At 39.2% G+C, this 27,791-nt stretch overlaps 2 protein-coding genes across 5 annotated transcripts in view; one reads left to right on the top strand and one right to left on the bottom strand.

Moving 5' to 3' along the window:
* Positions 1-3,796: 3,796 nt before the first annotated feature.
* On the top strand, positions 3,797-14,965 carry nrsn1 (neurensin 1). 2 transcript variants are annotated; one of them, XM_043718960.2, is made up of 3 exons: positions 3,797-3,944; positions 10,888-11,097; positions 14,234-14,965. In XM_043718960.2, the coding sequence occupies exons 2-3, from the start codon at positions 10,909-10,911 to the stop codon at positions 14,636-14,638; spliced, it is 594 nt and encodes a 197-aa protein (XP_043574895.1). In that variant the 5' UTR covers positions 3,797-3,944; positions 10,888-10,908; the 3' UTR covers positions 14,639-14,965. The 2 variants fall into 2 exon arrangements, with proteins under 2 accessions (XP_043574895.1, XP_087834581.1); XM_087978455.1 differs by lacking the exon at positions 3,797-3,944 and adding an exon at positions 4,033-4,157.
* Positions 14,966-16,141: 1,176 nt separating this feature from the next.
* The window catches only part of dcdc2 (doublecortin domain containing 2), a 216,555-nt gene continuing 204,905 nt past the window's right edge, over positions 16,142-27,791 (bottom strand). The window contains exons 10-11 of one of the 3 annotated variants that reach the window (XM_043719167.2): positions 21,782-21,919; positions 16,142-16,648 (exon numbers count right to left, since the gene is read on the bottom strand). In XM_043719167.2, the coding sequence (XP_043575102.2) occupies positions 21,800-21,919 (120 nt within the window). In that variant the 3' untranslated portion in view covers positions 16,142-16,648; positions 21,782-21,799. Of the gene's footprint in view, positions 21,920-27,791 lie in introns of all 3 variants that reach the window. The other 2 variants (XM_087978604.1, XM_043719166.2) reach the window with 2 other exon arrangements.

Here is a 27,791-nt window from a genome sequence, read left to right as displayed (position 1 = left end):
GGATATGCAGAAAGGGTCAGATGAAGTAGGGTAGGAGGAGACTTAGGTAAAATATCAATTCAAATGTCAGATGAAATGTCTGTTTTTGTGCTGTATGTTCTTAGCCAGGTAAGTTATCTCTGATTGGCTGGAGCATTGCCACTGTAAGGTAATCAGTGTGTAATTCATTTGCACATTCTATAAACTGTATTTATTCACACACAATAATATGTCCACACATTGTACCTTTCTAACAAGCTAAAAAGAGCAATGAACAGTCAATCTCTGCTGCATCTCCACCGTTATGTTCTGATCAATCAGAATCAACTTTCTTGATTTGCATTCAATCGGTGAACAAAGAAGATAACAATTCCTGCTGCATTTCCATGTCACCCACAGTCCAACCATTCACCACATTCTTCTCATGCTGTATAAATTGTTGCTGCCTTCCTAGAGTTGGCTTACTCTTGTGTTTCAGTCCAGCTGAGTGCATGATATAAGCTTTAACTTCACACCCCTTTTTAGTTCAGTTTATGTTCTACATCACCAAGCAATTATTTATAATTTCTAAGCAACATCACTCAATTGCCTAAATGAATTAGAGAAAGATATCACTGGATTTGTTTTTTTGGTGATTTTAGCCAGGAATGGCAATCTTGCTTAAAAGATTCAGCATACCTTCCATTAACAAAATCCACATGTGGCCATACATGAAACATATGATGAATTCAATATCATTATAGACATCAGTATTTAATGAGCTAAACAGGGTTAAGACAGTTTATTTCCATATGTAATTTACTGATCTACACTCCAGCTTAGAGTCATCCACTTAATGAATCATACCCAAATCCTTTTCTGAATGCATTGTTGCTAATGCGTACCTACTCATTGAGTACAGATTTCATATTTCCATTTCCAATGTGCTTTTCCTTACCTTTAACCACATTAAAATTCAACAGGACTTTCTCAGCCCACATGGTATTTATGTCTGTACTTTGCTTGTCAGTAAATGTGAGTATCCTTCCATTTATTTGAGTCACCAAGGTTTTCTTTTCTTAAATGCACTCTCTCTATCAATCACCACTTGATTTCTTTCCTTCACACTACAATGATTTAACAAAATAAATAGTTCATTCTCATTTATATAATTTGAAGATGACAAATGTATCACAAATTTAAACAAATTCAAGAGAACACTATGTGAATTTAGAGAATGTATTAAAAGGATGTTTGTCTGCATTTTCCTAAAGGAAGAAACAATTACACTGAGCACCACAGATGAAATGCTGAGAAGACAAATTGTTACGCACTACTCTTTTTGGTCAGATGCAAAAATTGTGTCAAACAATCTGAAGCCACATTTTTGAACCTTGTTCCTATTTTCACAAATGGATATAGAACTTGGAAAATAAAGTAAGAACTAAAGACTTGCATTCATCTAACGACTTTCATGGCATTAAGATATCAGAAAACATTTCACAATCAATGAGGCATTGTGGATAGGTTTGCTTGCTGAGCTGAAAGGTTCATTTCCAGATATTTTGTCACCATACTAGGTAACATTTTCAGTGGACCTCCAGGTGAAGCACTGCTGATGATTCCTGCTTTCTATTTATATGTTTGGGTTTCTTTAGATTGGTGATGTCATTTCCTGTAGTGATGTAATTTCCTGTTCTTTTTCTCAGGGGGTGGTAGATGGGGTCTACCTCGGTGTGTTTCTTGATAGAGTTCCGGTTGGAATGCCATGCTTCTAGGAATTCTCGAGCGTGTCTCTTTTTGGCTTGTCCTAAGGTGGATGTGTTGTCCCAGTCGAAGTGATGTCCTTCCTTATTTGTATGTAAGGATATGAGTGAAAGAGGGTCATGTTGTTTTGTGGCGAGTTGATGTTCATGTGTCCTTGTGGCTAGTTTACTGCCTGTTTGACCAATGCACTATTTGTTACAGTTCTTGCACTGTATATTGTAAATGACATTAGTTTTGCTTTTCTGTATAGGGTCTTTCAAGTTCATTAGCTGCCGTTTTAGCGTGTTGGTGGGTTTGTGGGCTACCATGATGCCAAGGGGTCTGAGTAGTCTGGCAGTCATTTCCGAGATGTCTTTGATGTAGGGGAGAGTGGCTAGGGTTTCTGGGTGTGTTTTGTCTGCTTGTTTGGGTTTGTTGCTGAGAAATCGGCAGACTATGTTCATTGGGTACCCATTCTTGTTGAATACTCAGTACAGGTGATTTTCCTCTGCTCCGCGTAGTTCCTCTGTGCTGCAGTGTGTGGTGGCTCATTGAAATACTGTTCTGTTGCAGCTTCATTTGTGTGTGTTGGGATGATTGCTTCTGTAGTTCAAAATTTGGTCCGTATGTGTTGTTTTCCTGTAGACACTGGTTTGAAGCTCCCCATTGGCTATTTGCTCTACTGTGACATCTAGGAATGGCAGTTTGTTGTTGTTTTCCTCCTCTTTAGTGAATTTTATGCCAGTAAGGGCATTATTGATGGTCTTGAAGGTTTCCTCTATTTTTTTTTCATTTAGTGATGAAACACTAGTGTTGTGAAGTAGGAAATATTGCAATTCATTTGTGCTCTGATATACCCTTCAAACAGCAGTGATGTAATGGCCTACATAATCTGTTCAGGTTAATTTAGTTTCAGTGATATAGTTTGGTCATGAAGTGCATATTGCTTGAAACTTCAAAAATATAAAGAAAGCTGGTGGAAATTTTAAGTGGTGGTGTTGAAGAATTATTTAATCAGCAAAACAAGCTCAATTAGAGAAAACACCAATTCACACATAATTCAAACAAGTATTATAATCAGTGCACTTGTTATCATGTGTAAGAAATATTTTGTCCACCAGTTTAGCAGAGGTGTTCATCCAATTTTATTATTTATTTATATTTTATTATTTCATGAAATATGGGCATCACTAGTATGGTTAGTGAGGCTGCGCCTACAATTACTGAGACTAGTTTGCAATTCCAGAATTATAGTGGGATTTGAACTCATGATAAAACTAAGAAAATTCACCACCAAGACATTGCATTATATGACCCTTGTTGTTGAAACCCTCATTTATGTCAATATTATTTTAGGGCTTGATTATTCCAACACTCTCCTGGCTGGTCTCCACATTGTAAAATCTGTAGGCTTGAGATCATCCAAAATTCGGCTGCCCTTGTCTCAATTCACAACAAGATCCATTCTCTCCTACAACCTTCTACTCACTGATTGGTTCACAGTCAAGCAGTAATTTGGTTTTAAAACGATTGCCCTTATTTTCAAATTCCAAAATAGCCCCTCCTAGTCTCTCTAATCTGCTCTAGCCCCATAATCTGCCAAAGGCATCGATGGTAATTCTGGCCTCTCACGCCCCTTATTTTCAATTGCTCCACCATTGGAGCATCTCAACTCTGGAATATTTCCCCCAAAATCTCTGCTGTCCTTGCCTTCTTTAAGATGGTCCCGAAAATATCTCTCCCGCTTAGGTTTTGATCAATTTACCTAATGATTCAATATATTCTGCTTTAGGCGAAGCCTTTGGGAGATAGTATTTATTCTGTTCCAGGCACTACTCAAGGGGCACCTTGTTGTTTGCAAAGTTCTATGCTCCAGATAGACATGGTGAGACTGAGGCTGAATGGTCCTGCAACTACTGCCAATGCATATGTAGATCCTAAACTGGAAGGGGGTAATTTAGTGGAAGGAGCACCTCCCGACTTGCCCTGCTCCACTGCAAGTCCTTGCCTGTAGGTAGGGAGGCCAGCTCGGGAACCCGCCCCCTTGCAGAGCAGGCGCACGCGCGCTGGGATCCAGGCTGAGTGCCTGCTGCCCGGGTTGGAGGGCACTCGAAGCAATGGCAATGCACTGAGAGCCGGGCACTAGGAAAAGGAGGGGGGACGGCGCCGGATCGGAGACACACACACACACACACACTCCAGCCCTCCGCCCCTGCAAAGTCACGTTTTGTGGGGAACAGGTAAAAATGCAAACAATAAAAAGTAAAGCAGCTGCTCTCGGGCCGCGAGGCGAGGAGCTGGCTGGATGGAGAGGGAGCGGCGACCGAAGAGCGAGCTCCAGGGGATCCCTGGGCAGGACGCCCACATCCACATCCTGGGAAATGTGGGCATTGTTTGTGTTTCACAAGTTTTCCCAGCCTCAGATGAAAACTGATAAGTGTCAGACTTTACTGGTAGCCTTAAATGTCGATACTTGCACTCTTGTTTGTAAATTGCATATACTCACTTGTATACAATATGGACATAGCGTAAGGTGGAGTCCTTGGTGCCGAAACAGCAGGAACAAGCTAAAAGGTGAAATAGCGGTCATTTGGTTTTGCTGCGCTATGTATGGAGCTTGGATTGGATTTGAATGGCCCGTTTGCAGGTCGATAGTTTCCGGCCATCACTTGTTCAGTGGGAATTTCAGCACCTTGGACAAATACATCTGTGTTCGAGTTCGTTTATTATGCAGTCGGCTACTGTAGCATGCACTTCCCTCTTATAGACTTCTCAAATTGCGTGCAAACTATGGGGATAAACAGTGATCGTCTAACTGTAATGGCAAAACAGGAATAAGGTTTCATGCACTATGGGAGATATGCCAATCATTTCTGCAAACTAACAGTTGAGCCTGAAGTGTAGATACTTTGGAAATTCCCTGACGGTTTACACGGGATAATCCAGAGGGGAAGCGGTGCGCCTGTTATCTCCACTTTGAAGAAAATTTTAAACCCCTTGGGGAATTATTTATAATTTAGTTTACCCTTCAAAATGTTGGTCAAACTTTAATGTTACAATACAAATAATCTTGGCTACAGTATCCAATTTTTGTTAGATAAGCAAGGTGGAGAAATACTGTATTGCTTTAAAAAATCCAACGACATGCTGTTACATGTTGCCAGAATATTTTAAGAAAATCAGAACAATGTATGTATTGGACTGCATTTTTAAGTATTGCCATATCTCGACTTTCTCATGAGTTAGCTGGGCTCCTCTGAAGAATTTGTTTTTAAGTATTAACAATGGCTTAACCTTTGATGTATTTAATAAGTGTTCAATAAGTCTGTGACAATAACATGCCGCTATCACTATAAATTAACGACCTTGTCACAAAGTGCTACACCAGGTGACAACCTGATTATGTTGTTGAAGGGGTTAGGACAAGAGGATGAAGGAAAAACCCAACAAACCAAAATTATTTGAAGGGAAGTGTGAAAATTAGGTGAAGGGGAGATGTCTGAAGCTGAAATGGCAGGGTTGTATGGTGGGGGGGGGGGGTTGCAAAATAGGCCAATGTCAGATGGGCATTTCAAATTAAATATGTTGGGGAATGATGAACAAATGCAGAACTAGTAAGAACAAAGATGAAAGAGTGCAAACAATGGACCTTTAGGAGTGTTGCCCTTTACAGAGGTAAGTAGTGGAGAAAATGGTAATGAAAACATCATTAAACCTGACAGGATTAGGGTGTTAATGAAGATCTCTGTAACTGTAAAACTAAAGGGAGCTCAGAGGAATGGATGACTGCAAAGGTTGGAAGGAGCTGGTCTTTGTGGTAGGGCTTGAAAGTCTAGTTTGTTTCAAACAAAATCATTGCCAGGTTCAATCTACAAGAGATAGAAACAATAATTAGTTTGCAGATGTTTTGACAGAAACTAAACAAATTTCAATCTTACTCACATTAAGATAATCACTGGAATTTTTTGCTTATCCATTACATGGTGTCTGCTAAGTACAGAAATAGTTGGGAAGTGAAGGACTGTTGCAGAGAGGTGGAGTTGGTGTCATTATCACAAGTAAATATTGGTCTTGCACCCACAAAATTTTGTCACTCAATCAGAATAGAGTCATAGAGTCATAGAGATGTACAGCATGGAAATAGACCCTTCGGTCCAACTCGTTCATGCCGACCAGATATCCCAACCCAATCCTCAGGAAACTATCAATGGTGTTTGGACAACTCTGTTGTTCATTCATTGAGTTCCCAATAGTAAATGCATTGTGACAGGGAAATGGCAAGAACAAGCAGGCCAGGTGAATTGGCCATGCTAAATTGCCCGTAGTGTTAGTTGAAGGGGTAAATGTAGGGGTATGGGTAGGTTGTGCTTCGGCGGGTCGGTGTGGACTTGTTGGGCCGAAGGGCCTGTTTCCACATTGTAAGCAATCTAATCTAATCTAATCTAATGTCTTGATATACAATATGAAAAGGTCGAAGGATCAATACCGCAGATCATTGGAGAAAAGGAGGAGGAGAGGGGACCTAATTGAGGTATACAAGATAATGAGAGGCATAGATAGAGTTGATAGCCAGAGACTATTTCCCAGGGCATAAATGACTATCATGAGGGGTCATAGCTTTAAGCTGGTTGGAGGAAAGTATAGAGGGGATGTCAGAGGTGGGTTCTTTACACAGAGAGTTGTGAGAGCATGGAATTCGTTGCCAGCAGCAGTTGTGGAGGCAGGGTCATTGGGGACATTTAAGAGACTCCTGGACATGCATATGGTCACAGAAATTTGAGGGTGCATTCATGAGGATCAGTGGTCAGCACAACATCGTTGGCTGAAGGGCCTGTTCTGTGCTGTACTGTTCTATGTTCTATCATTTATAATGTACATTCTAGTAATAAGCTACAAAATGGTACTGGTGAAACCCTGGGGGCAATGGTGCAATCTGATTCCCTATTCGTACAGGCTGGGAAAAGGGGATATCAATAGTTGAAATTTGTTGCAACATAATATTTAGCTAACAGTAAAATATTATTTATTGATGATATTCTACAATGGCAATAGATAGGCAATGTGACTCAACTTCCTGGTTTGAAATCTGGTACCGTTTACTCACGTGATCTAGTTGTTTTGTGAGCGCGCAACTCTCTGTGGAGTTTTTAAAATTACTATTCACTCATCAAATGTGGCATGGCTGGCTATGCATTAATTGGCTATCCATAAGACGGTGGTGGTGAGCTGTCTTCTTGGAACTGCTGCAGTTCATTGGGTATAGGTCAACATGTTGTTAGCAAGGGAGTTCTAGGATTTTGACCCATTGATGGTGAAGACACAGAGGTATAATTTCAAGGCAAGATGATGTCTTAGAGGCAAACTTGCAGGTGATGGCATTCCCATTTCTCTGTGGCCTTTGTCCTTCGAAGTCATATGGGTCACAGGTTTGAAAAGCATTGTCTAAGAAGCCTTGCTGAGTTATTGCAGTGCACCTTATAGATGGTACACGCTGCTGCCACTGTTCTTAACTGGTGGCTGGATTGAATGCTTAAGTTGTTAAGTGGGATACCAATCAAGCAGGCTGCTTTTTCCTGTGTTGCGTCAAACACCTTGAGTATTGTGGGAGGTGCACTCATCCAGACAAGAGAGTATTCTATCACAATTCTAACTTGAGCTTTGGAGACAGTGGACATACTTTGAGGTGAGTTGCTTGCTGCAGAATTCCCAGCCCATTGCTTGCTGTTGTGGCTACAGTAGGTTTATGGCTGGAACAGTTGGAGATAGTCATTGCCTGGCACTTGTGTGGTACAGTTGTTACTTGCCATTTATTAGCCCAAGTCTGAATGTTGTCCAGGTCTTCCTGCATTTGGATATGGACCGCTTTAGTTGTCTGAGGAGTGACACTGAATATTGATAATTGCACAGTGAACATCCCACATCTGACCTTATGATGAAGGGAAGTTCATTGATAAATCAGCTGCAGAACTCCTGACAATATCAAGTGATGTCCTGTGGCTGGAATAATTCACTTTCAATAACCACAACCATCTTCCTTTGTGCAAAGTATGGCTGCACCTTTGGACAGCCCAATACTTTTTACACAAATGTATGACTTTTAAAGAGGTGTCGCTGTTGTGTAGAGAAATATGGTTACCTAATATGTGCACAGCATGGCTGTAAAAATAATAAATTAGTAACTGATCAGCCATCTGTTTTTAGTGGTATTTGTTAGGGCTGAACTGTTAGCAAGGATGCCAAAAAGAAACCTATACTCTTCAAATACTACATAGAATTTTTATGTTTACCTGAACAGTCAACTGGTCAAAAGCAAACCATATTACAGTACTCCTTCAAAATTGCAATAAAGATATCAGTCTAAATGAACTCATGACCCAGATGGTGAGTCACTGATATTTTGTTACAATGTCAAATTTAACATAAAACTATTAGAACGGCAACACAGTTTAGCAATAATTCCTATGAAGTTCCACTGATTCATTACCTCCTGTTGCAAAGTTGCTTAGCCAGACAAAATGTACTTCGCACCTTTTCACCCACAGGGAGTCTAATCTTTCTTTATCAACAGGTTTAAAAAGAAACTTGCTTCCTGGACTAGAAAGCGCACATTGCACATCCATTTCATATTGTGTGTGCACGGTTTGCAATGTTTGCTGTTTTTGAGACTTTTTTTCTTTATAAAGGTAGAAACAGAGAAACAGAAGTAGCTTATTCAGTCCGACAAGCCTATTATGTCATTAAGTTCAATCGTGGCTTATTTGCATCTGACCTTCATTTGTCCACCTTGGCTGTGTAATCTCTAAAACCGTTGCTGAATAAAATCTATCAACTTTTGTTCTTAAATGCTTATTTGATCTTATGTAAGTAGGTCTTTAGGGAAGAATTCCAGATTTCTATAACCATCCACATGAAAAGGGAGTTCTTGTCATAATCACTGAACAACCCTTTTGACCAGACCCCTCCATTAGAGAAAAAAATCCATTTCTCTCTACTCTGCCTCATCGTCGCCTTTAATCATCATAAATTATTGCAAATGCAAATGCAAAACAGAATTTATTTCCAAGACTGAATAAATTTATGGTGTCTTACTGTCTTGTGAGTTGGCAAAATTCTGTATGACTAGGTTGTCGAGAGTGATAACAAATGATTGTTTCACCATTTGTAATGTTTCAGAATGCTGGCTTGGACTGATGAAAAGAAAGTTTACTCATTCTGCTGTCTATAATAACTGATGTTAAAAGCACTTTAAACAGTCTCAGTCCAGTTTTGATGGATTTTGCCCAATTCACTAAAGGAATGATAATTAAGCCAGAATGTGTAACATCACTCAAAAAGTAAAAGGATGGCTGCTGTGGGGAATAGATAAGGATCACACTGGGCATTTGAGCTACAAGGTTAAACCTACAGCATTGAGATAAATCACTTGAAGTTTCACCTTATATTCTGTCCATTGCCTGTTCCAAGAGATGCAAAACTGTGGGATCTCATGTTGAATAAGTGCAGATACAATGTCATTTGTTAACCAGAAAAAATAACTAGACCGTTAATTTCATTAGGATATTCCATCTCCAAACAGCAATAATTTATATTTAAATGGTTCCTTTAATATAGAAAGGCTCCATACAATTGGTAGAGATATAAAGGAAAAATAATTAGAGAGCCAAAGGAAAGGAAGATGAGAAAGAGTGGTAAATGATTGAAGTAGATTTTAACGAAGGTCTTAAAATGAAGAGAGGAAAGTAGATAATTAGAAAATTTCTTTCTTGCTTGCTAATTGTTTCAACAGCTGTAACCTTGTACTAGAACAGAGGAAGAAAGATCTGGGTCTCTGAGAGCACCATATCTTTTATATTATATGTGCTAAATGATCATGTTAATGTTAAAATGTCCAAATTTAGTTCCACTTGACCAACTGATCAAAAACGGACAACTTTGTATTCATCATTCTATCTCAAGAATACACTTAATTCTTGGTCATTCAGACTAGTTATTTCTAAATAGAAAATTATTTCTACCTCCTAGGGTGAGGAGTCCAACACTAGAGGACGTAGGTTTAAGGTGAGAGGGGAAAGATTTAAAAAGGACCTGAAGAGTAACCTTTTCATGCAAGGGGTGGTGCATAAATGGAACGAGCTGCTAGAGGAAGTGGTGGACTCTAGTAAAATTACAATATTTAAAGTGTGTCTGGCTGGTTATATACAAATGAGACTAGGTCAGATTGGAATGTCTGGTCTGCATGGACAAGTTGGACCAAAGAGTTTGTTTCTGTGCTGTATGACTCTATGACTAGATTAAAATGCATATTAACTATGCAGTGTGCCTTTTGCTTCAAATTAATAGGCATTGGAATAAAATTATATCTAAGATTCTTACTTTTACAATAACCTTATCTAGTCTTAAATCAAAATAAAACCTTTGTGACATATCCTGAATGGCATTGCAATTGCCTTTCATATACTGCTGTAGGTTCTGCTTTTTTATTGCCATAAGTAACAGGAAAATCTTTGTTAAGTAAACCTATATCTTTATGAGAAGCATCTACATGTTACTGGGATAGTTTACTTCCTGTAGGGACAAATTAAATGGTTAGGTAAAAACAATAACTGCAGATGCTGGAAACCAGATTCTGGATTAGTGGTGCTGGAAGAGCACAGCAATTTAGGCAGCATCCAACGAGCAGCGAAATCGACGTTTCGGGCAAAAGCCCTTCTTTTTATTCCTGATGAAGGGCTTTTGCCCGAAACGTCGATTTCGCTGCTCGTTGGATGCTGCCTGAATTGCTGTGCTCTTCCAGCACAACTAATCCACAAATTAAATGGTTGACAGACGGAGTTAAACAAAAGATTATTTATTCACAAATCATTAACTCATGATGGTGCGTTACAATGAGTCAAAGTATTAAATGCAAAGCACAAGTAATTAACTCTGATCTTCCATCATATAAACGTATGGATAGCATTCTATGATTGTCATAGTTACGTGAGCAAAAACTGAGAATTATATTGTTGTGTTTTAAAACAGGTTACTTTGTCAATAACAGTAGCATGTAGCCTATCTTCTAGAGTTGCAATGTGGTTGTAGAATTAGACCTGCTAAATATAACTTCAGATTGTTAAACCTTTCAGAATAGATGTATTGTGTTGCCCTTTCCTTTATCAAATTTCAGTCTTTTGTGATTTACAGGCTGGAATGCAGTTGTAAACGATGAGTTTATGTGCAGAGATCTGCCAGTCGGAGAACTCTAACTATAATGCAGATGGGTTACATCAACGTTATGGAGTCCGATCATATCTGCATAAGTTCTATGAAGACTGTACGGCATCTATATGGGAGCATGAGGATGATTTTCAGATTAAGAGGTCTCCAAGCAGGTGGCATTCTGTTGTCTGGAAGGTATGTCATAAGACAATAAGGTAAATCAGTAGAAATAGACCATTGGGCCAATCGAGTCCATAATGCCATTCAATGAGACCATGGCTGATCTGATAATCCTCAATACCTTCTCCCATAATCCTTGATTCCCTCAATGTTTGGAAATCGGTCTATCTCAGGCTTGGATATACTCAATGACCCAACTTCTGTAGCCCTCTACAGTAAAGAATTCAACAGGTTTACTATTCATTTAAAAAAAATCCTCATCCTCTTTGTATTAAATGAGCAACGCTTACTCTGAGGTTATGCCCTTGTATTTCCACAAGCAACATCTCAATATCTACCCTGTCAAACTCCTAAGGATCTTATATGTTTCAATAAGGCCTCTGCTAATTCTTCTAAAATTCAATGAGGACAAGACTGAAATACCAAATCTCTCCTCAGAAGAAAATTCTTCCACACCCAAGATCAGCCCTTCCCTGGATTGCCTCCAATGCCAGTATATCTTTCCTTCATCAAGAGGCCAAACATTTTCACAGTATTCCAGCTGTGGTCTAACTAGTGCCTTGTATTGTTTTAGCAACATTTATATTCCATTCCCTTTGAAATAAAGACCATCATTCCATTTGTCTTCCCTATTACCCACTGAAGCTGAATGCTAGCTTTTTGTGATTCATGCACTAGGACCCCCTAATTTTCTGTGCCATTGTTTCTGCAGTCTTTCTCTATTTAAATAATAATCATCTAAGTGGCATGGTGGCTCAGTAGTGAGCACTGCTGCCTCACAGTACCAGAGACCTGCCAGGTTCAATTCCTGCCTCAGGTGACTGTCTGTGCAGAGTTTGCACATTCTCCCTGTGTCGGTGTGGGTTTCCTCCCACAATCCAAAGACGTGCAGGCCAGGTGAATTAGCCATGTTAAATTGCCCAAATTCTTAGGTGCATTAGTCAGTGGTAAATATAGGATAGGAATTGGGTCTGAGTGAGTTACTCTTCAGAGGGTTGGTGTAGACTTGTTGGGCTGAAGGGCCTATTTCCATACTGTAGGGAATCTATGAGGAGAAAGTGAGGTCTGCAGATGCTGGAGATCAGAGCTGAAAATGTGTTGCTGGAAAAGCGCAGCAGGTCAGGCAGCATCCAGGGAACAGGAGAATCGACGTTTCGGGCATAAGCCCTTCTTCAGGAATGAGGAAAGTTTGTCCAGCAGGCTAAGATAAAAGGTAGGGAGGAGGGACTTGGTGGAGGGGCGTCGGAAATGCGATAGGTGGAAAGAGGTCAAGGTAAGGGTGATAGATCAGACTGGGGTGGGGGCGGAGAGGTCAGGAAGAAGATTGCAGGTTAGGAAGGCGGTACTGAGTTCGATGGATTTGACTGAGACAAGGTGAGGGGAGGGGAAATGAGGAAACTGGTGAAATCCGAGTTCATCCCTTGTGGTTGTGTAGGGAATCTAATCTCTTCTGTTCTTCCTTCAAAGTGCATAACCTCACACATGCCCACACTGTATGTAATGTTGTTCTCAATGTTTCTTCAATTTTTAAGTGCAATGGCTCTTAAAATTTGGAATATAATTGTAAGTTCATAGGACCTACTAATATTTATTGATAATAATGTGAAGAGATACATGTGTTCTGAGCTACTGCATATTGTTGGAAAATTTCCATGGTTAATTCTTCCAAAACTGGGAAAGAAATCACCACCTCACTATAGGCTTTCCATTTGTGTCATTAAGTTGCTGAGTGTATGCTGCTAAAATGAGTAACAGTTGTTTACGGCTGGTAAGTCATGTCATAAGCATCTTGTCAATTATGTGATTTAGGATCCTGACATATCACACCATCTTGGAGGTCCAGCAAGGGAACAGTGAAAGTATGAAGTCACATTCCTCTAGGTCATAAATTGTTACAGCTGGTTTTTAAAAATTAAAGTTTATTTTCTCACTTTTCCTTGTGGCCTTTTTCTCTCCAAATCCAATATTGTTGCCGCTCCCTTTATTGGATGATCATTAGGATTAAAATAATATGGAGAAAGTGAGGACTGCAGAAAATAATATGCAAAGATATAGGGAGAAAGCAGGAGATGACGCTCAGTAATGATGTTCCTTCACAAGCCAGCACAGGCATGATGGGCCAAATTGCTACCGTCTGTGTCATAACACTTCTTAATTCTGTCTTTTTTCCCTTTCTACCTCCAACTTGATTATAACTCACCTCATTTTCATCCCTATTGTTTCCTGCATCTTTTCCTATCCTTAAATGCAATTCCTTAAACAGCATTGGATCCAATGATCAGGCACCTTTTGGCATCACTGAATCATTATCAATTCAAATTTGCCACAAATTATGGTTTAAAAATTAAACTGATGGGTCAGGTTAAAAAAGAAATCACTATGAGATGTGTTGCTTTGTCAGTCTCTGGGCAAAACAGAATATTTCTGCATTAGAATGTTAAATGCAAGTGCACTTCCTATTCATAAGCTTTTAATTCTGATTGTCTCTGTTTTCTCTGAGGTATTGCTTTGTGATTTGTGCTCTTACTGGTATTGTCGGTATGATACCTTCATTTTCCATTTCTAAGCACCTTAGTCTTATGTATTTGTTTTCTGCTTGACCACAGTTACTTGGCTATAATGGTACAACATCAATGCACTGTATAAAATATTGGATTGAATATATGATGTTAATGTGGGAACTTACTTGATCAATTTGCCATTATATAGTTGAACAACTATATTTAGGGCAGAAGCCCAATGGTAAATGATCCATATTTCATGTCAGGAATTGTGTAATATTTTCAAGGATCAGAAACATTGCAATGGTTAGTTTCCTTGAACAGGGAAAACAATTCATTTCCAAAGGTGCTAACACATTAAGGCAGCACACACGTTTCACTAATATTTGAATATGCCCAATAAATATGTAAATTAGCATGATCTCATGAATACATGAGAGCCTTTATTGTTTACAATAGGCCAGCTTGCCCTTTTAAGCCACATTCACACATTAATTGACACAATTATAACGGCATAGTAATTTATTTAGCATGCTGTAACTTCGTGCTCGATTCTGGAACTGGCAACATTTTTGGTTGTAACTGCAAACTGTCTTGCTGAATTGGTGAAGCATAAATTTGCTGTACAATGTCTTATTGTGATTTTGCAGGTTGGACTTACATCTGGGACTACCATACTGCTTATAGGATTGGCACTGATTGCAGCTGGCTATCTGGTACCACCAAAGATTGAAGCATTTGGAGAGGAGAATGAAGATTTTCTGGTAGTGGATGGTCATGCTGTCCAATTCAATGTGGCATTGGATACATGTAAGTTGGCAGGGGCCATCCTCTTTTGCATTGGTGGGATGATAATAGCTGCTTGCCTTCTAATGTCCACCTTTGCCACGAGTTACTCCAAGGAAGAGAAATACCTTCAGCAGAAGTTCAAAGAGAGAATTGCAGAAGCCCAGGCTTCCTTCCAGCCTGTCACTAAGATACCAACTCCAGGTGAACATAAAATCCCCATCACTTTATCTAAAGTACATAACATACAGCCCACCTTGGAGACCTAAAATGCAAATATTAGCCCAATGTAAAGTATCTGTACCAGCTAAAATCTTTTTAAATGTTTTATCATATTTTTATAGAGGTTTAAAAGAAGTAGCATATGTGCTCAACCCCTAAATTTCAGATTTATGCCTTCATTCAGTAAATCATGCAGGAATCTCATGAGAGATTTCATATCAATTGTACATTGACCAACATCATTCCAACATTCACCAGATTCAGAATACAGATGCAAGCTCCAACTTGTAAAGTAGTTTGTTTATGAGTCTAATGTGAAATGGCTTTTATGTGTATTTGAAATAAATTAAAGTATGACTAATGATATAACTGAAATTCTATATGTATCTTTGATCCTTCATTTTATGTGTATTATTTTCTAATTATTAAGCAGCCCACAGAATTCTAGAGTTGATTAAGAAGTAAAATCACTTCAGTGATCTAAAAATAAAATATATTTATTTTTGCCTTTATTGCAGGGAAGTGAAAGGTTATCAGGATAGGTGGGAATCCAGATTTAAAATTACAGTCAGAGCAGTCATGCTTGTGGGACTGGATGCCCTACTCCTGGTCCTTGTTCCTGTGTTTGTATGAATGAGTTATGGCTGGGAGCTGGGGAGAGCTCGTTAGCTCACTGGGTTAAACTTAGGATCTGGATTTTAATATTATTTTGCTGCTGTTTGTAAAGGAAATCGTAATCCCATTCTTGGGATATGGGTGTGAAAGACCAACTTTGGATTTGCTGTAAGTCCATACAAGATCAGCTAAGTGAAAATATCAGTTGATGCAGAGGTGCTTTTCACATGTTATGACTAATCCACACGATTAGAGAGGAGTCGAGGGAGCGGCACACTGAATCTAACTGTGTCATGCTTTACTTTCACAAGCTTGATGCTGACACAGTGCCGAAAATGCGAAAGTACTGCACTTAGACTCAGAGTGGCTCAGACTTAGCCATTCTGAGCCTAAAGTGACAACTGGTAATTATGTGGTGTCTTTAATGTATTAAGTATCTCAAAGTGCTTCACAGGAATGTTATAAAACAAAGGATATCTTGGAGACTATCAGAACAAGGACGATAAAAATAGACTGCTGCATGAGTGTCCATTGAGGCTGAAGAACAAATGTGTTTATTTAGCTTAGTGGGATTTATTGTGATTTTTTTCATGCAATTAATTTGCTCCAAGGAATACAATTTAAGATGCAATTCCAAAGCTTCCTGAGTGTCATATAATGTGCACAGTGAACACAATCCCAAGAAAATACTGTGAAAGTGTGCAGCAATGTACTTTACCCACAGCACTGAGGGCCCTACACGTGTAATGCAAAAGGACACTCTTTGGCCTTTCATGCCTTTGTCAGAACCTTTCTGAAAGTAATCAACACTCATTCCTTTGCCTTGTTCTCTCTCTCCCTATAATCCTGTTCTGCAAGCGCTCTGGCAATGGAAGGGTAGTTTTTAATTTTACCAACCCACTGTCCTCAGCAAAACGAAACAAAAACAGCATTGATTCACTTTATTTTTAATATAGAAATGTAAAGTAAAATATAATACAACATCTCTAAAGTCCTGGCCAACAAAATATTGATAAAGTATTCATATGCAAGGACATATTTTACAATGATAGCAGTTTCTAAGTCTTCATTAGGGTGTTATTTACACGGTTTCAAAGGTATCTCAATGATCCATGTGCTTTCAGTTCAAAGTGTATGATGTAGACAAATTAATATAAACAGCATGTGCAAATAAATGAATCTGTTTTCCCTCACATTAAATCAGCTGTCAAATTGACAAAGTTTCTCTAGGCTCTTCAGATGTCATATCTTTTACAGGTCATCAACGGCCACACTCAAGACCTCAACTAAGGGTCTAAACGAAAACAAAAGGTATTGCACCAGTAGAGGTTGTTATTTTCTCTGGTGAATAATCCATTGTAACAAAGAGATGCCTATCCACTGGCAAAAATACTTGAAATCCATTCTGCCCAAGGTTCACTCTCGCCATGGGGATCAAAGCTCTGGGTTATAAATAGAACCAGAATGAGTAAATGACATTTTACATTTTCACCAAATGGGAAATAAAATCATCAGTTACAGACAGGTATACACTGTAGTCATAGAAAAAAAAAGAATTGTGATAAAAAGTGTAATAGTTTTGAACATAAACATAAAAATCAGATAGCCATGATTGCATGTGTAATGTTTAAGAGTCAAAAGTGAAATGATCCAGTTCAACTCAAAGCTTCTCTGGCTGCGTGCAGGACAAATCCGAACACCAACCCCTCAACTTCTGGAACTGTGCCAAAACCCAGGAAAGTGCATGCACCATTAACTCCAGATCCCAGCATGCACAGCACAATGCTGCCTAAATTGTGGAACAAACTCTCATATGGAAATGACAATATCTACTGTAGGAAGTCACTAGATATTCTCCCCCAATTTTCATTTTTAGACATAATGTTAAAATTGTTGCTGGGTAAAAGAAAGAACACATCTTTACTGTGATACTGAGACGCTCTGACCACAGAATATGTTTGCATATCTCCTATTCCCACCACTCTTGAGGAGGTAAGTTCCTGCTTATGTATTCTGTTGACCTCTGCATGACATGCCATAAACGTCAATGCAAAAGGCTTCAAAGAACTGAGTGGCTTGACTTCCTATTTCTTGTGTTTTTATGTTAGTTATAGTAACTGTTCACTAATTAATAACCTAAGGTCAATAAACAGGGAATAAATTATCCTATAAATGTCTATGTATCTGGCAAATAGATTATAAATTTATTTTGCTATATCTATAGTATTTCATTGTAAGGGTATGCAATACAATCAAGGCTACACTGTAACTAAAAGCATGGAAATGTTATCTTCCACCTCCTGTTAGCTACTAACAACGTAGTGGGAAGATTTTGCAATTGTCAGGGAATGTGTAATCACAGCAGCTTGAGCAGATATCATAATTTCCATCAGCTCTTTGCGGGTCTTTGCTTAGAAGCATGGGAACTCAGAATACATGGTCAGCAGACTGAGGCTCTGTGTATTGCCTAGGGGTGTGGAAAGACTGGAGGAGAATGCAGAAAAATGTATTGCTTTTTAAAATTAAATTCTCTCAGACATTTGGATTGAAAACCTGAAGACTGATCTGCTGACCATACCTCAGACCAAGTGGGTGACATCAGTGCACATGTGAGCACATGTGGTTCAAACTGCACCAGAAAGAGACCGTTTTATCCAATATGTATGTGGTGCTTCTTTCAAAGAACTTATCAAATAGTCATCGCTTCCCTGCCTCATTCCTTTCTTTACAAACAGAACAGTGGGCTCTAAGACTAACGTTTTAAACTGAAATAAGGGCAACTATGTGGACATGTAAACTGAGCTAGCTGAAGTGAACTGGCATGTACAGAAACAGTGGCAGATAATTACGGGGATATATCAAAATGCTTATAATAAGTTTACTCTTACTATAAGGAAGGAATTACCAGCTGAAGTTAACTAAAGGCGTTAGGGAAAGCATCAAACTTGAGGCAAAAGCAAATAACTGGAAAGATAAATGGCAGGTCAGATGGTTGGTCAGATCATACCATTTGGCAGAAAATCACTGAAAGGTTAGGAGGAAGAGATTAGAGGATGAGTGGAAGTTTGCTAATAATGTAAAATGGGTAACAAGAGCCTCGACATGTATTTAAAAGGAAAAGACAAAAAAAGAGAATGCTGGTCTTCGAAAGATTGTGAATTACAAATGTATTCTAGTAATAACTGGAAAGCATGAGGCAGAAAGGAGAAAAGAATCGACTTAAGTTACAATCACAAATCCTCTGTGTTCACAGAATAAATAAACTTGATGAATTTTCTCTGAGGAGAAGGCAGGCATGTATCAGATGTTGCTTCGTAAACTGATGGAGCTGGAGGCTGACAAGTCACCAGGTCCACAAGAACTCCATTGTCAGGCCCTAAAAAGGTGGCTAATGAGCTATTAGACATGTAATGTTAATTTTTCAAAATACTTTGATTCAGGAAAGGTCCTATCAGGCTGGAAAGTAACATATTTAACCCCATTAGTTAGGAAGGGAGGGAAGCAGAAAACAGGAAACTATAGTCTGGGTTAGCCTAGACGTGATTTATGGGAAAGGTGTTAGAATCGATTATTAGATGGAATAGAACTGTGCACTTCAAAAAACTCAAGGTAAATTGGGGAGTCAGCCTTGTTTTATCAAAGGGAAATCATGTTTAAATAATGTATTGGAGTTCTTTCAAAAGAGTAACATATGCTGTCGATGAAGGAGAACCTGTAGATGTACTGTATATGCAGTTCTAGAAGTTAGGTCATAACGCACCGTATTGAAGGTTAGTGTAGAAAACAGAATCTCTTGGCACACGGGACAACATATTAACAGCCACAGAAGTCCAGCTAGTTGAGACAATAAAAGCATAAATGGGTCTCTGATTAGAAAAAGGTGATAAGGACGCACAGTGGTTTGTGCTGGAGTCTCAATTTCCTACAACTTACACAAATGCCTTAAAGGGGAACAAAAACGTGGTAGCTAAATTCACTGACAACATCAAAATAGATAGAAAAGTATATTGTAAAGAAGAGATAAAGGGATTGCAGACAGATATAGACAGTTTGACTGAATGGCTTCAGGCAGTTGAAGTATAACATGGAAAAATGTGGAGTTGTTCACTTTGACAGGAAAAAAGAAAAATGTAGAGTATTACATAAACAGAGTGAATGCAAAATTCTGATGTGTAGGAGGCTTACAGTGTTCTAGTTCACAGGTCACAAAAAGTTAGTAAGTAGGTACAGCACATAATCAAAAAAGCTAATGGAATGCTATGTGCATACTTAAGGAAGGAAGCAAATGCATTGGAGACAGTTCAGAGAAGGATTACTTGATAACTTGAAGGAGTAAGTTGTCTTAGGAGGTTAGATTGGACAGACTTGGCTTTGTTTTCACTCGAATTAAGAAGAGTGAGAGGTGATGATTGAAGTACACAAGATCTGAATTGTCTTGACAAGGTGAATGTAGAAAAGAAGTTTCCCCTTGTGGATCAGTGCAGAACTGAAAGGCACAGTGTTAAAATTAGGGCGTCATCGTTTTAGAAAAGGAGAAATTTCATCTCTCAAAGGCATGAACTGTATCTCAGAACGTGGTAGAGGTAGGATCATTAAATATTTGTACAGCAGAGGTAGATAGATTCTTATTCGGCAAGAGAATCAAGGATTAAGGGGTTGATAGGGATATGGAATTTGGAACACTAACAGATCATCCAATGGTGTTATTGAATAGCGGAGCAAGCCTGAGGGGCTGAATGGACCATGATTTTGCAAGTTGGTGTGTTCATTTTCAGTTAATTTCTCCCTTGATAGTTATTATTCAATCTCCTTCTGACACAATTTTCAGACAGTACATTTCAGATCATAACAAAATGTAACTTTAAAATTCTCCCACCATCCTTGTGGTTGTTCATCCATTACATTAATGGGTGGATAATTAATTGCGGGGGGGGGGGCTTGAACTGAAACTCACTGTTAGCACAGGGACTCAGAAAGTTTTGTCTTTTAATACTACTTACTTCCTCTCAGTGCTATCTCTGATACTACAATTCATTTATTCCCTGGCGCTAGCTTTATTGTACTGCACATCGAGATTAGTTCAGATACTACACTCTGTATACGTCTGAATACACCCTGCCTCTTGGGCCCCCAATCCCAATTGTGCTAAATATATAAGGTGAGAGAAATGCAATAAATTAGTGCACAGATAGCTGCAGGATTCAAAATAATATATGGCTTTATGGGCATGTGTTGGTCTTAAGACCAGTAAATAATTTAACATTTTGTCACAATGATCTAAGATATCAAAGCTGACATAACAGCCAGTCATCTTTATATAGAATCAAAGAATATTATTGAACCAAGGGGGTCTTAATGAAGCTCACTTTCTTATATGTTTACCTTAATAATAATTATTCATGTTTTGCCATTGATATAAAAAGGCTGGATTTTTTAAAGTCTCGCACTGGCACTCAACATTTTGAGACTACCTTTCAGTCCCCAATAATTACAACTGTTGCAGGTGAAACCCCTCTACAAGGCTATAGCAGCTCCACCAGCACTTACCCTTATTTAGTATAATTCCAATAAATGCAGGTGGGCTGTGGTAGCAACTATGGTTTAAATTGTTCAAAACAGTCAGCTAATGTTTCAGCTGGGCAATCATATTGTTATTCTGCATGTTAATCAGAAACTTTTGGTTGCTTTCATTTCCTCTGAGTTTTAACCATGGCCGTCAAGACATTTCATTGGTAATCAAGAGGCTCATGAAACTTTAAAGCTCACTCATATGTTGCTGGGTAAAAGTAGTTAAATGTGCACTTGACAAGCTGTAATAATTTTCTAAAAATGGGATGTTGCTGCAAAACAAAATCATTCCAATCATACCAAAATCAATTACTTTATAGGTAATATCACTTTCCAAAGCCAATGATATCTGTAAGAATTCACAGCAAGTATTCCTGTGGCCCAGCTGTTCATGAAGCTAAATGGAAATATCCTAACCAAATGTTCGCTGGGTTAGAGTTCCAGGCTCAAAGTACTTGCTTGTTTCAATTTACAGGCTCTGATTAGCAATAGGCTTTTTGTTAGTTTTTGAGTGGACCTCTCACAAGCAGGTTATCTAAACTATGTGAAAAAAAGTACACAGAGGCAAACGTTGGCCAAATTTCACCATTACAAATTTCTAAGTCCACGTTTACAATGAAAGCTGACTATGTAAATGGATCTTGCATCAATTATACCCTTCTCCATTGAAGCCATATTATTAGCACTTCGGGAAGAGAGGATGCAATTATAGAGAGGGTTCCAATAGGAATGTGAATGTTGGAGCTTATTGTGAAAATATATGACTTTAGAAACAGTATTACATTATGTTTAGGTGGCCTGTTCAAATTATTCCCTAGCCTTCACCCATAAAGTATTGTATTTAATCACAAGCAAGCACTTTGACCAATTATAGAACAACCCCAACAGCCAAGGAAACATTTTTGCCCGACAATTGTTTACTGTTGAAGCTAGAGGTGGCACCATAACAATAAGATAAAATGAGATGACAAAATAAAAGGATAAGGAATTGTGCTATAGTTGCTAACTTGTAACGGCTTCAAGATTCACTGAGCCAAGACAGCATGTCCAGTCGCTGACTGAATGGTTTCATTTCCATCACCTTCGAGTGGACTCGGTATACTTTCTGCAGGACTTGCTAATATTTCTTCCAGATTGTCAACATCCTGTTTAAAGCAGAAACAAAAGAAAGAGCACAAGAATCAAAAGTTATAGATACATTTTTGTCTGCGGTGATATTGTCAAATGCAGCACAAATGATACAATAGGATATAATGTCGCAATTAAAGCATAATTAAGTTATATATAAGCACTGTATGTACTAAGTTACAAATATACATATATTATACCACATAATTAATCATCTCTATCCTATTTTAAATGCAAATGTACTTTAGAATAAAATCATGGAGATTGCATGTCTCTCTGGCTCCAATCTGTGCGCTAACGTACAGAAATATACATTTTATCTTAAAAATTGCACTTAGAATAATTTAACAAAAGCACAAAGTGAGCATGTGCCACTGTGTAAATATTGAATTAAGGTTTGAGTGAGAAAATAAAGGGTAAATTTTAATAAAAAGGATAAAGGCCTTGAATCTAAACTGTAAGATAGATGTGAAAAGATGTAATACATTAGCCTGAAATTACTTATTTTACTATTTAAGCCTCTGTTAAGCGAAAGATGGAATTCTAGATTAATGCATTATATAATTGATTGCCAGTATTCCACAGCACACCTTTAAGGTCACAGATTTCTTCAAACTCACTTCCCTCAACATAATCAATTTGTAAAATATCAACAAACATCAAGAATAAATAAAATACAGCTGCTGAGACGTCTTGTCTAGGTAACTGGACGAGAATCATAGAATCCTTACAGTGTGTAAGCAGCCCATTTGGCCCATCAAGTCGACACCGCCCCTCCAAAGAGCAGCCCACCCAGACCCATCCCCCTACCCTGTATTTCCTATCCCTAATCCACTTAGCCTGCACATCCCTGGACACTATAGCTAATTAATTTAAGCTGCAAAACTTTGGACTGTGGGAGAAAACCAGAGTAAACCCATGCAGATACAAGGAAGGTGTGCAAACTCCACACAGACAGTTGCCCAAGGGTGGGATCGAACCTGGGTCCCTGGGACTGTGAGGCAGCAATGCTACTGTGCTGTCCCCAACTAATATTGATGTCTTGTATACTCTGCCCTTAACAGGTCTTTAACTTCCTTATTGGGCTACCTAGTTGCTTGTGGGCAAGTAGTCTTGCCAATTCTAAGCTCACATGATAGTTAGGACTGAGTGATTGTACCAGCAACTGATCTAAGCTCTACAGTCCTGCCACAACCAGTTGTGATAGTGATGGACAATTAAATAACTCACAGGAGGAGGAAGGTCCATCATCAATGATTGGGAAGCCCCATGTATCGACAAAAAATGCATGGCTAAGTCATTTGTACACATCGTCAGCCAGAAGTGTCAAGTGGATAATCCATCTCAGTCTCCTTCAAACGTCCCCAGTATCACAGATACTAATCTTCAGTCAATTTGATTTACTCCATGACCTCTCAAAAAGTGGTTTGAAGCACTGTTTACTGACAATGGACCCTGAAACTTTCCAGCAATGGTGCAATCTGTGCTCAAGAATGAGCCACATCCTTTACAGCTTAACTCTATCTGGAAATGTGAAAAAAATGCTTAGGTATGACCAGTCCATTAAAAGCAGGGCAAAACCAATCAAGTCTAATCTTAATTGTCAGCAAAATGATACAAGGGATCATCAACAGTGGCACTTGCTCAACAATCACCCACTCACTGACACTCACTTTGGGTTCTGGCAAAGCCACTCAGCTCCTGACCTCATTACAGCCTTGGTCCATTGACCAGGAAGTTGAACTTCAGAGGTGAGGTGAGTGACTGACATCAAGGCAGAAGTTGACTGAGTGTGGCATCAAGGAACCCTCATCTAAATGCAATCAATGAAAATCTGGACAAAACTCTTCATTGGTTGAAGTCATACTCAGCATCAAGAAAGATAGCTGTGACAGTGGAGGTCAGTTCTAGGACATTACTGCAGGAATTCCTTAGGGCAACCATCTTCAGCGGTTTCCTCAGTTAACATCTCTCCATCACAAAGTCAGAAATGGGGATATTTGCTGATGATTGCAGAATGCTCAGAACCATTCACAATCTCAGAGGAGTTGGTGTCCATAAGTAGCAAGACCTGGATAACATTCAGGCTTGGGCTGATAAGTGACAAATAACATTTGTCCCATACAAATGCCAGAGAACGACCATGTCCGACAATAGAGAGTCTAACCATATCCCCTTTTCAAGAGCACTAAAATATCTGAATGCCCTACTAGCAATGTCACGATGGTTGCCATTGACCAAAAGCTGAACTGGACTAGCATTTAGTTACTGTGGCTACAAGAACATGTCAGAGGCTCGGAACCCTACAGCAAGTAATCCAGCTCAATGTCTATCCAAACACACAGGTACTCTCCACTTGCCTGGATGAGTAACAACCTCAAAATACTCAAGATGCTTGATACTATCCAGAAGAAAGCAACCCACTTGATTGGCACCACCTTTAACATCTCCTCACTTCACTATTGAAGCGCATTTTCAGCATTGCACACTGCAACTCACCCAGGCTCATTTGGCATAACCTGCCCAAACATCTTTATACTCTATCACCTAGGACAAGACTAGGCAATGCCTAGTGGTTTCAGTAGTTGTAATTTTGAAAATGCTATATAAATGCAATCTTTCTTTGACGCCATCAGCCAATTTAACAATGCTGCAAGCATTACCAGCCTCCAAATGTGTCATTTTCACTTTAATCAAAGAACTAAAAGAAAGCAATTAACAGAGTATAGACAAAAATCAAGTATAAAGTGAGGTAGAATTACATGTACATAAAGGAGATTAAAACCAGCTTCAAACAAAACAAAACAACACAAAAGCTTTAAACAGCAAAAATAACACCAGCAGTAGGATGCAGGGCACGATATCTAATCTCAGAGAGCAGAGAAACATTAAAAACTGGAACACAGAAATCAATGAAACAGCTCAGTTGATTGATTGGATTTCTTACTTAAATGCACAAAATCCTTCAGTTCTTTCACAGTTCAGCAACCTCTTTCCTTTAAGGTAAAATTGCGCTGCTTAATATAATTAAGTAAGAGGAAAGTACTCACTAATTAAAAAATAATTGAAATACTATATTTAGATTACTTTTATGATATCCTTCTGCCTCACTGTCATTTCCTTTATGTTTATTGCATTACTAAGGAGCTTATAATTTGTAAAAGACTGGTGATTAGACAACTAAATGGAAGTGATGCGAATGAAGATATTGATTTAACTACTACTATTGTTGATCTCAACCAGTTTGTTGGGGATAAGGCTCTTTATTCATTGTGGATTATTCTGTTAGATGCTGTTGAGTTCAAGGTCAGAAACTGCTCCAAGGCAGGTAATCTTTTGAATTTGAGTTCAGCTTTTTCTCTGTACTTTTTCTGATTAACTAAAGTCGGTCTAGCATATCAATCATGGATGAAGGTTTATACGTGGTCTTAACATTTAACAATTAATCAGAATTAATCAGAAAGGTCATGACAGGAATCAACTTAGAGCAGTATCAATTCTAACTAAAGTTGCACTGTCATAAGTCACTCTCTAGGGAACTAATGTATTAATTAGTTTTATTCTGAATCTACTGGAGACCATCCATTGTGACATGTCCGCCTGGTTAATGGTTGCCTTTTCCAATGTATACCTCATAACTATGACCAGATTTTCAAAAGTCATAGTTGGGACACATTGAGACGCCTTCAGAAGGCCAGCTTCTGTGACATACAGAACAACCAATAGCAGGAATCTAGGAGTGCACAATATTCCCCAGAATACTTCCAAACAATGTCAGTAAGCTTATTAGAAAAAATAGTTGAATGTGCCCCTTGATTTGGATCTTATTATTTAGCTGTTTGTCATGACAGGTGTTTCTGATGTGGCTTTGAGATTGGTCCTTACAGGTGTCAATCACTTTCACATCCCCACTTCTGACCATATGATGGAGGGGAGGTCATTGATGAAACAGCTGAAGATGATTGGGCCTAAGACGCTTTCCTGAGGAACTCCTGCAGAGATGTCCTGGAGCTGAGATGACTGACCTCCAACAACCACAACCATCTTCTTTTGTGCCAGGTTGTGACTCCAACCAGTGGACAGCATGCTCTCTGACATCCATTGATTCCAGTTTTGCTCATGCTCCTTAATACCATGGCCTGAACGTCAATGGCTGTCAGTCTCACCTCACCTCTGGGATTCAGCACCTTTGTCCATGTTTGAACCAAGGCTGTACTGATGCCAGGAACTGAGTGGTCCTGGTGGAACCAAAATTGAGCAGGTTATTGCTGAGCACGTGCTGCTTGATTGCACTGTTGTGGACACCTTCCATCACTTTCCTGATGGGGTGGTAATTGGTTAGTCTGGATTTGTCCTGCTTTTTTGTGTATAGGACATACTTGGGCAATCTTTCAAATTATCTGGTAGCTGCCACTGTTAGAACTGTATTGAAGAGCTTGGCTAGGGGAGTGTCAGGTTTTAGAGCACAAGTCATCAGTACTATGGCTGGAATGTTGCCAGGATCCATTGCCTTTGTACTAGCCAGAGTCTCAACCCATTTCTTGATATCACGTGGAGTGAATCGTATTGGATGAGGACTGGCACTTGTGATGCAAAGGACCACTGGAGGAGGCTGAACTGAATCATCATCTTGGCACTGCTGGCTGAAGATAGCTGTGAATACTTCAGCCTTATCTCTTGCACTGACGTCGTGGGCTCTTCCAACCTTATCCACCACCATTCACAACTGGATGTGACAGGAACGCAGAGTTTAGATCTGATCTATTGGCTGTGAATTTGCTTAGCTCTGTCTATCCCTTGCTACATATGTTGTTTGGCATGCACCTTATCCTGCTTGGTAGCTTCAACTGGTTGACATCACATTTTTAGGTATGCCTAGTGCTACTCCTGGCATGCCTTCCTGCACTCTCCATTGAACCAAGGTTGATCCTCTGGCTTGATGGTAATGACTGATTGGATGATATGCCAGGCTATAAGGTTTCAAATTGTGCTGGAGTATAATTCTCCTGCTTTTAATGGTCCACAGTGCCACAGGAATGCCCAGTTTTGAGTCGCTAGATCTACTCGAAGTCTGTTCCATTTAGCACAGTGATAGTGTTACACATGGAGGTTATTCTCAATGTGAAGGTGGGACTTTGTCTCCATAAGGACTGTGCGGTGGTCACACTTATCAACACTGTTATAGACAGATGCATCATCAGCTGCCAGATTGATAAGGTTGAGGTCAAGCGTGTTTTCCCTCTCATTTCCACCATTACCTACTGCGGACTCCGTCTAACAGCTATGTCTTTTAGGACCCAACCAGCTCAATCAGGAGGTCAGTTGCCCAGCCACTGTTGGTGGTGGACCTTGAAATTCCTCACTCTTCCTCCAAGCGCTTCCTCAGAGTGTTATTCAACATGGAGGATCTCTGATTCATTAGGCAAGGGAGGTTGGTATGTGGTAATCAGTAGGAGATTTCCTTGCCCATGTTTAACCTGATGTCATGACACTTCATGGAATTCAGAGTCAATGTTGAGGATCCCAGGGTAGATTCCTTTCAACTGTATACCACTGTGCCTCTACCTCTGTTGGGTCTGTCCTGCCAGTGAGACGGGACATCTCCAAGGATATGATGTTAGTGTCTGAGACGTAACCATTAGTATGAATTCATACTTTGCAGACAATGTCAGGCCGTTGCTTGGTCCTTGAGACAGCTCTCCCAATTTTGGCACTACATTAGTAAGAGGGACTTTGCAGAGTCAACAGAGCTGTTTCTGCTGCTGCCTTACCTGATGCCTAGGTCGATAGAAGGTGGTCCATCCAATTTCATTTCTTGTTGAAACTTTGTACTGATTAATACAAGAGAATGGCTTGTTAGGCCATTTCAGAACGACAGTTGACAGTCAT

This window comes from Chiloscyllium plagiosum, unplaced genomic scaffold (assembly GCF_037043375.1).
Source record: "Chiloscyllium plagiosum isolate Xiang-an unplaced genomic scaffold, Cpla_swu_hap1 HiC_scaffold_34, whole genome shotgun sequence".
NCBI classification, from domain to species: Eukaryota; Metazoa; Chordata; class Chondrichthyes; order Orectolobiformes; family Hemiscylliidae; genus Chiloscyllium; species Chiloscyllium plagiosum.
Note: the sequence above shows the minus strand (reverse complement) of the source record. Positions and strands in the feature narration are given on the sequence as shown.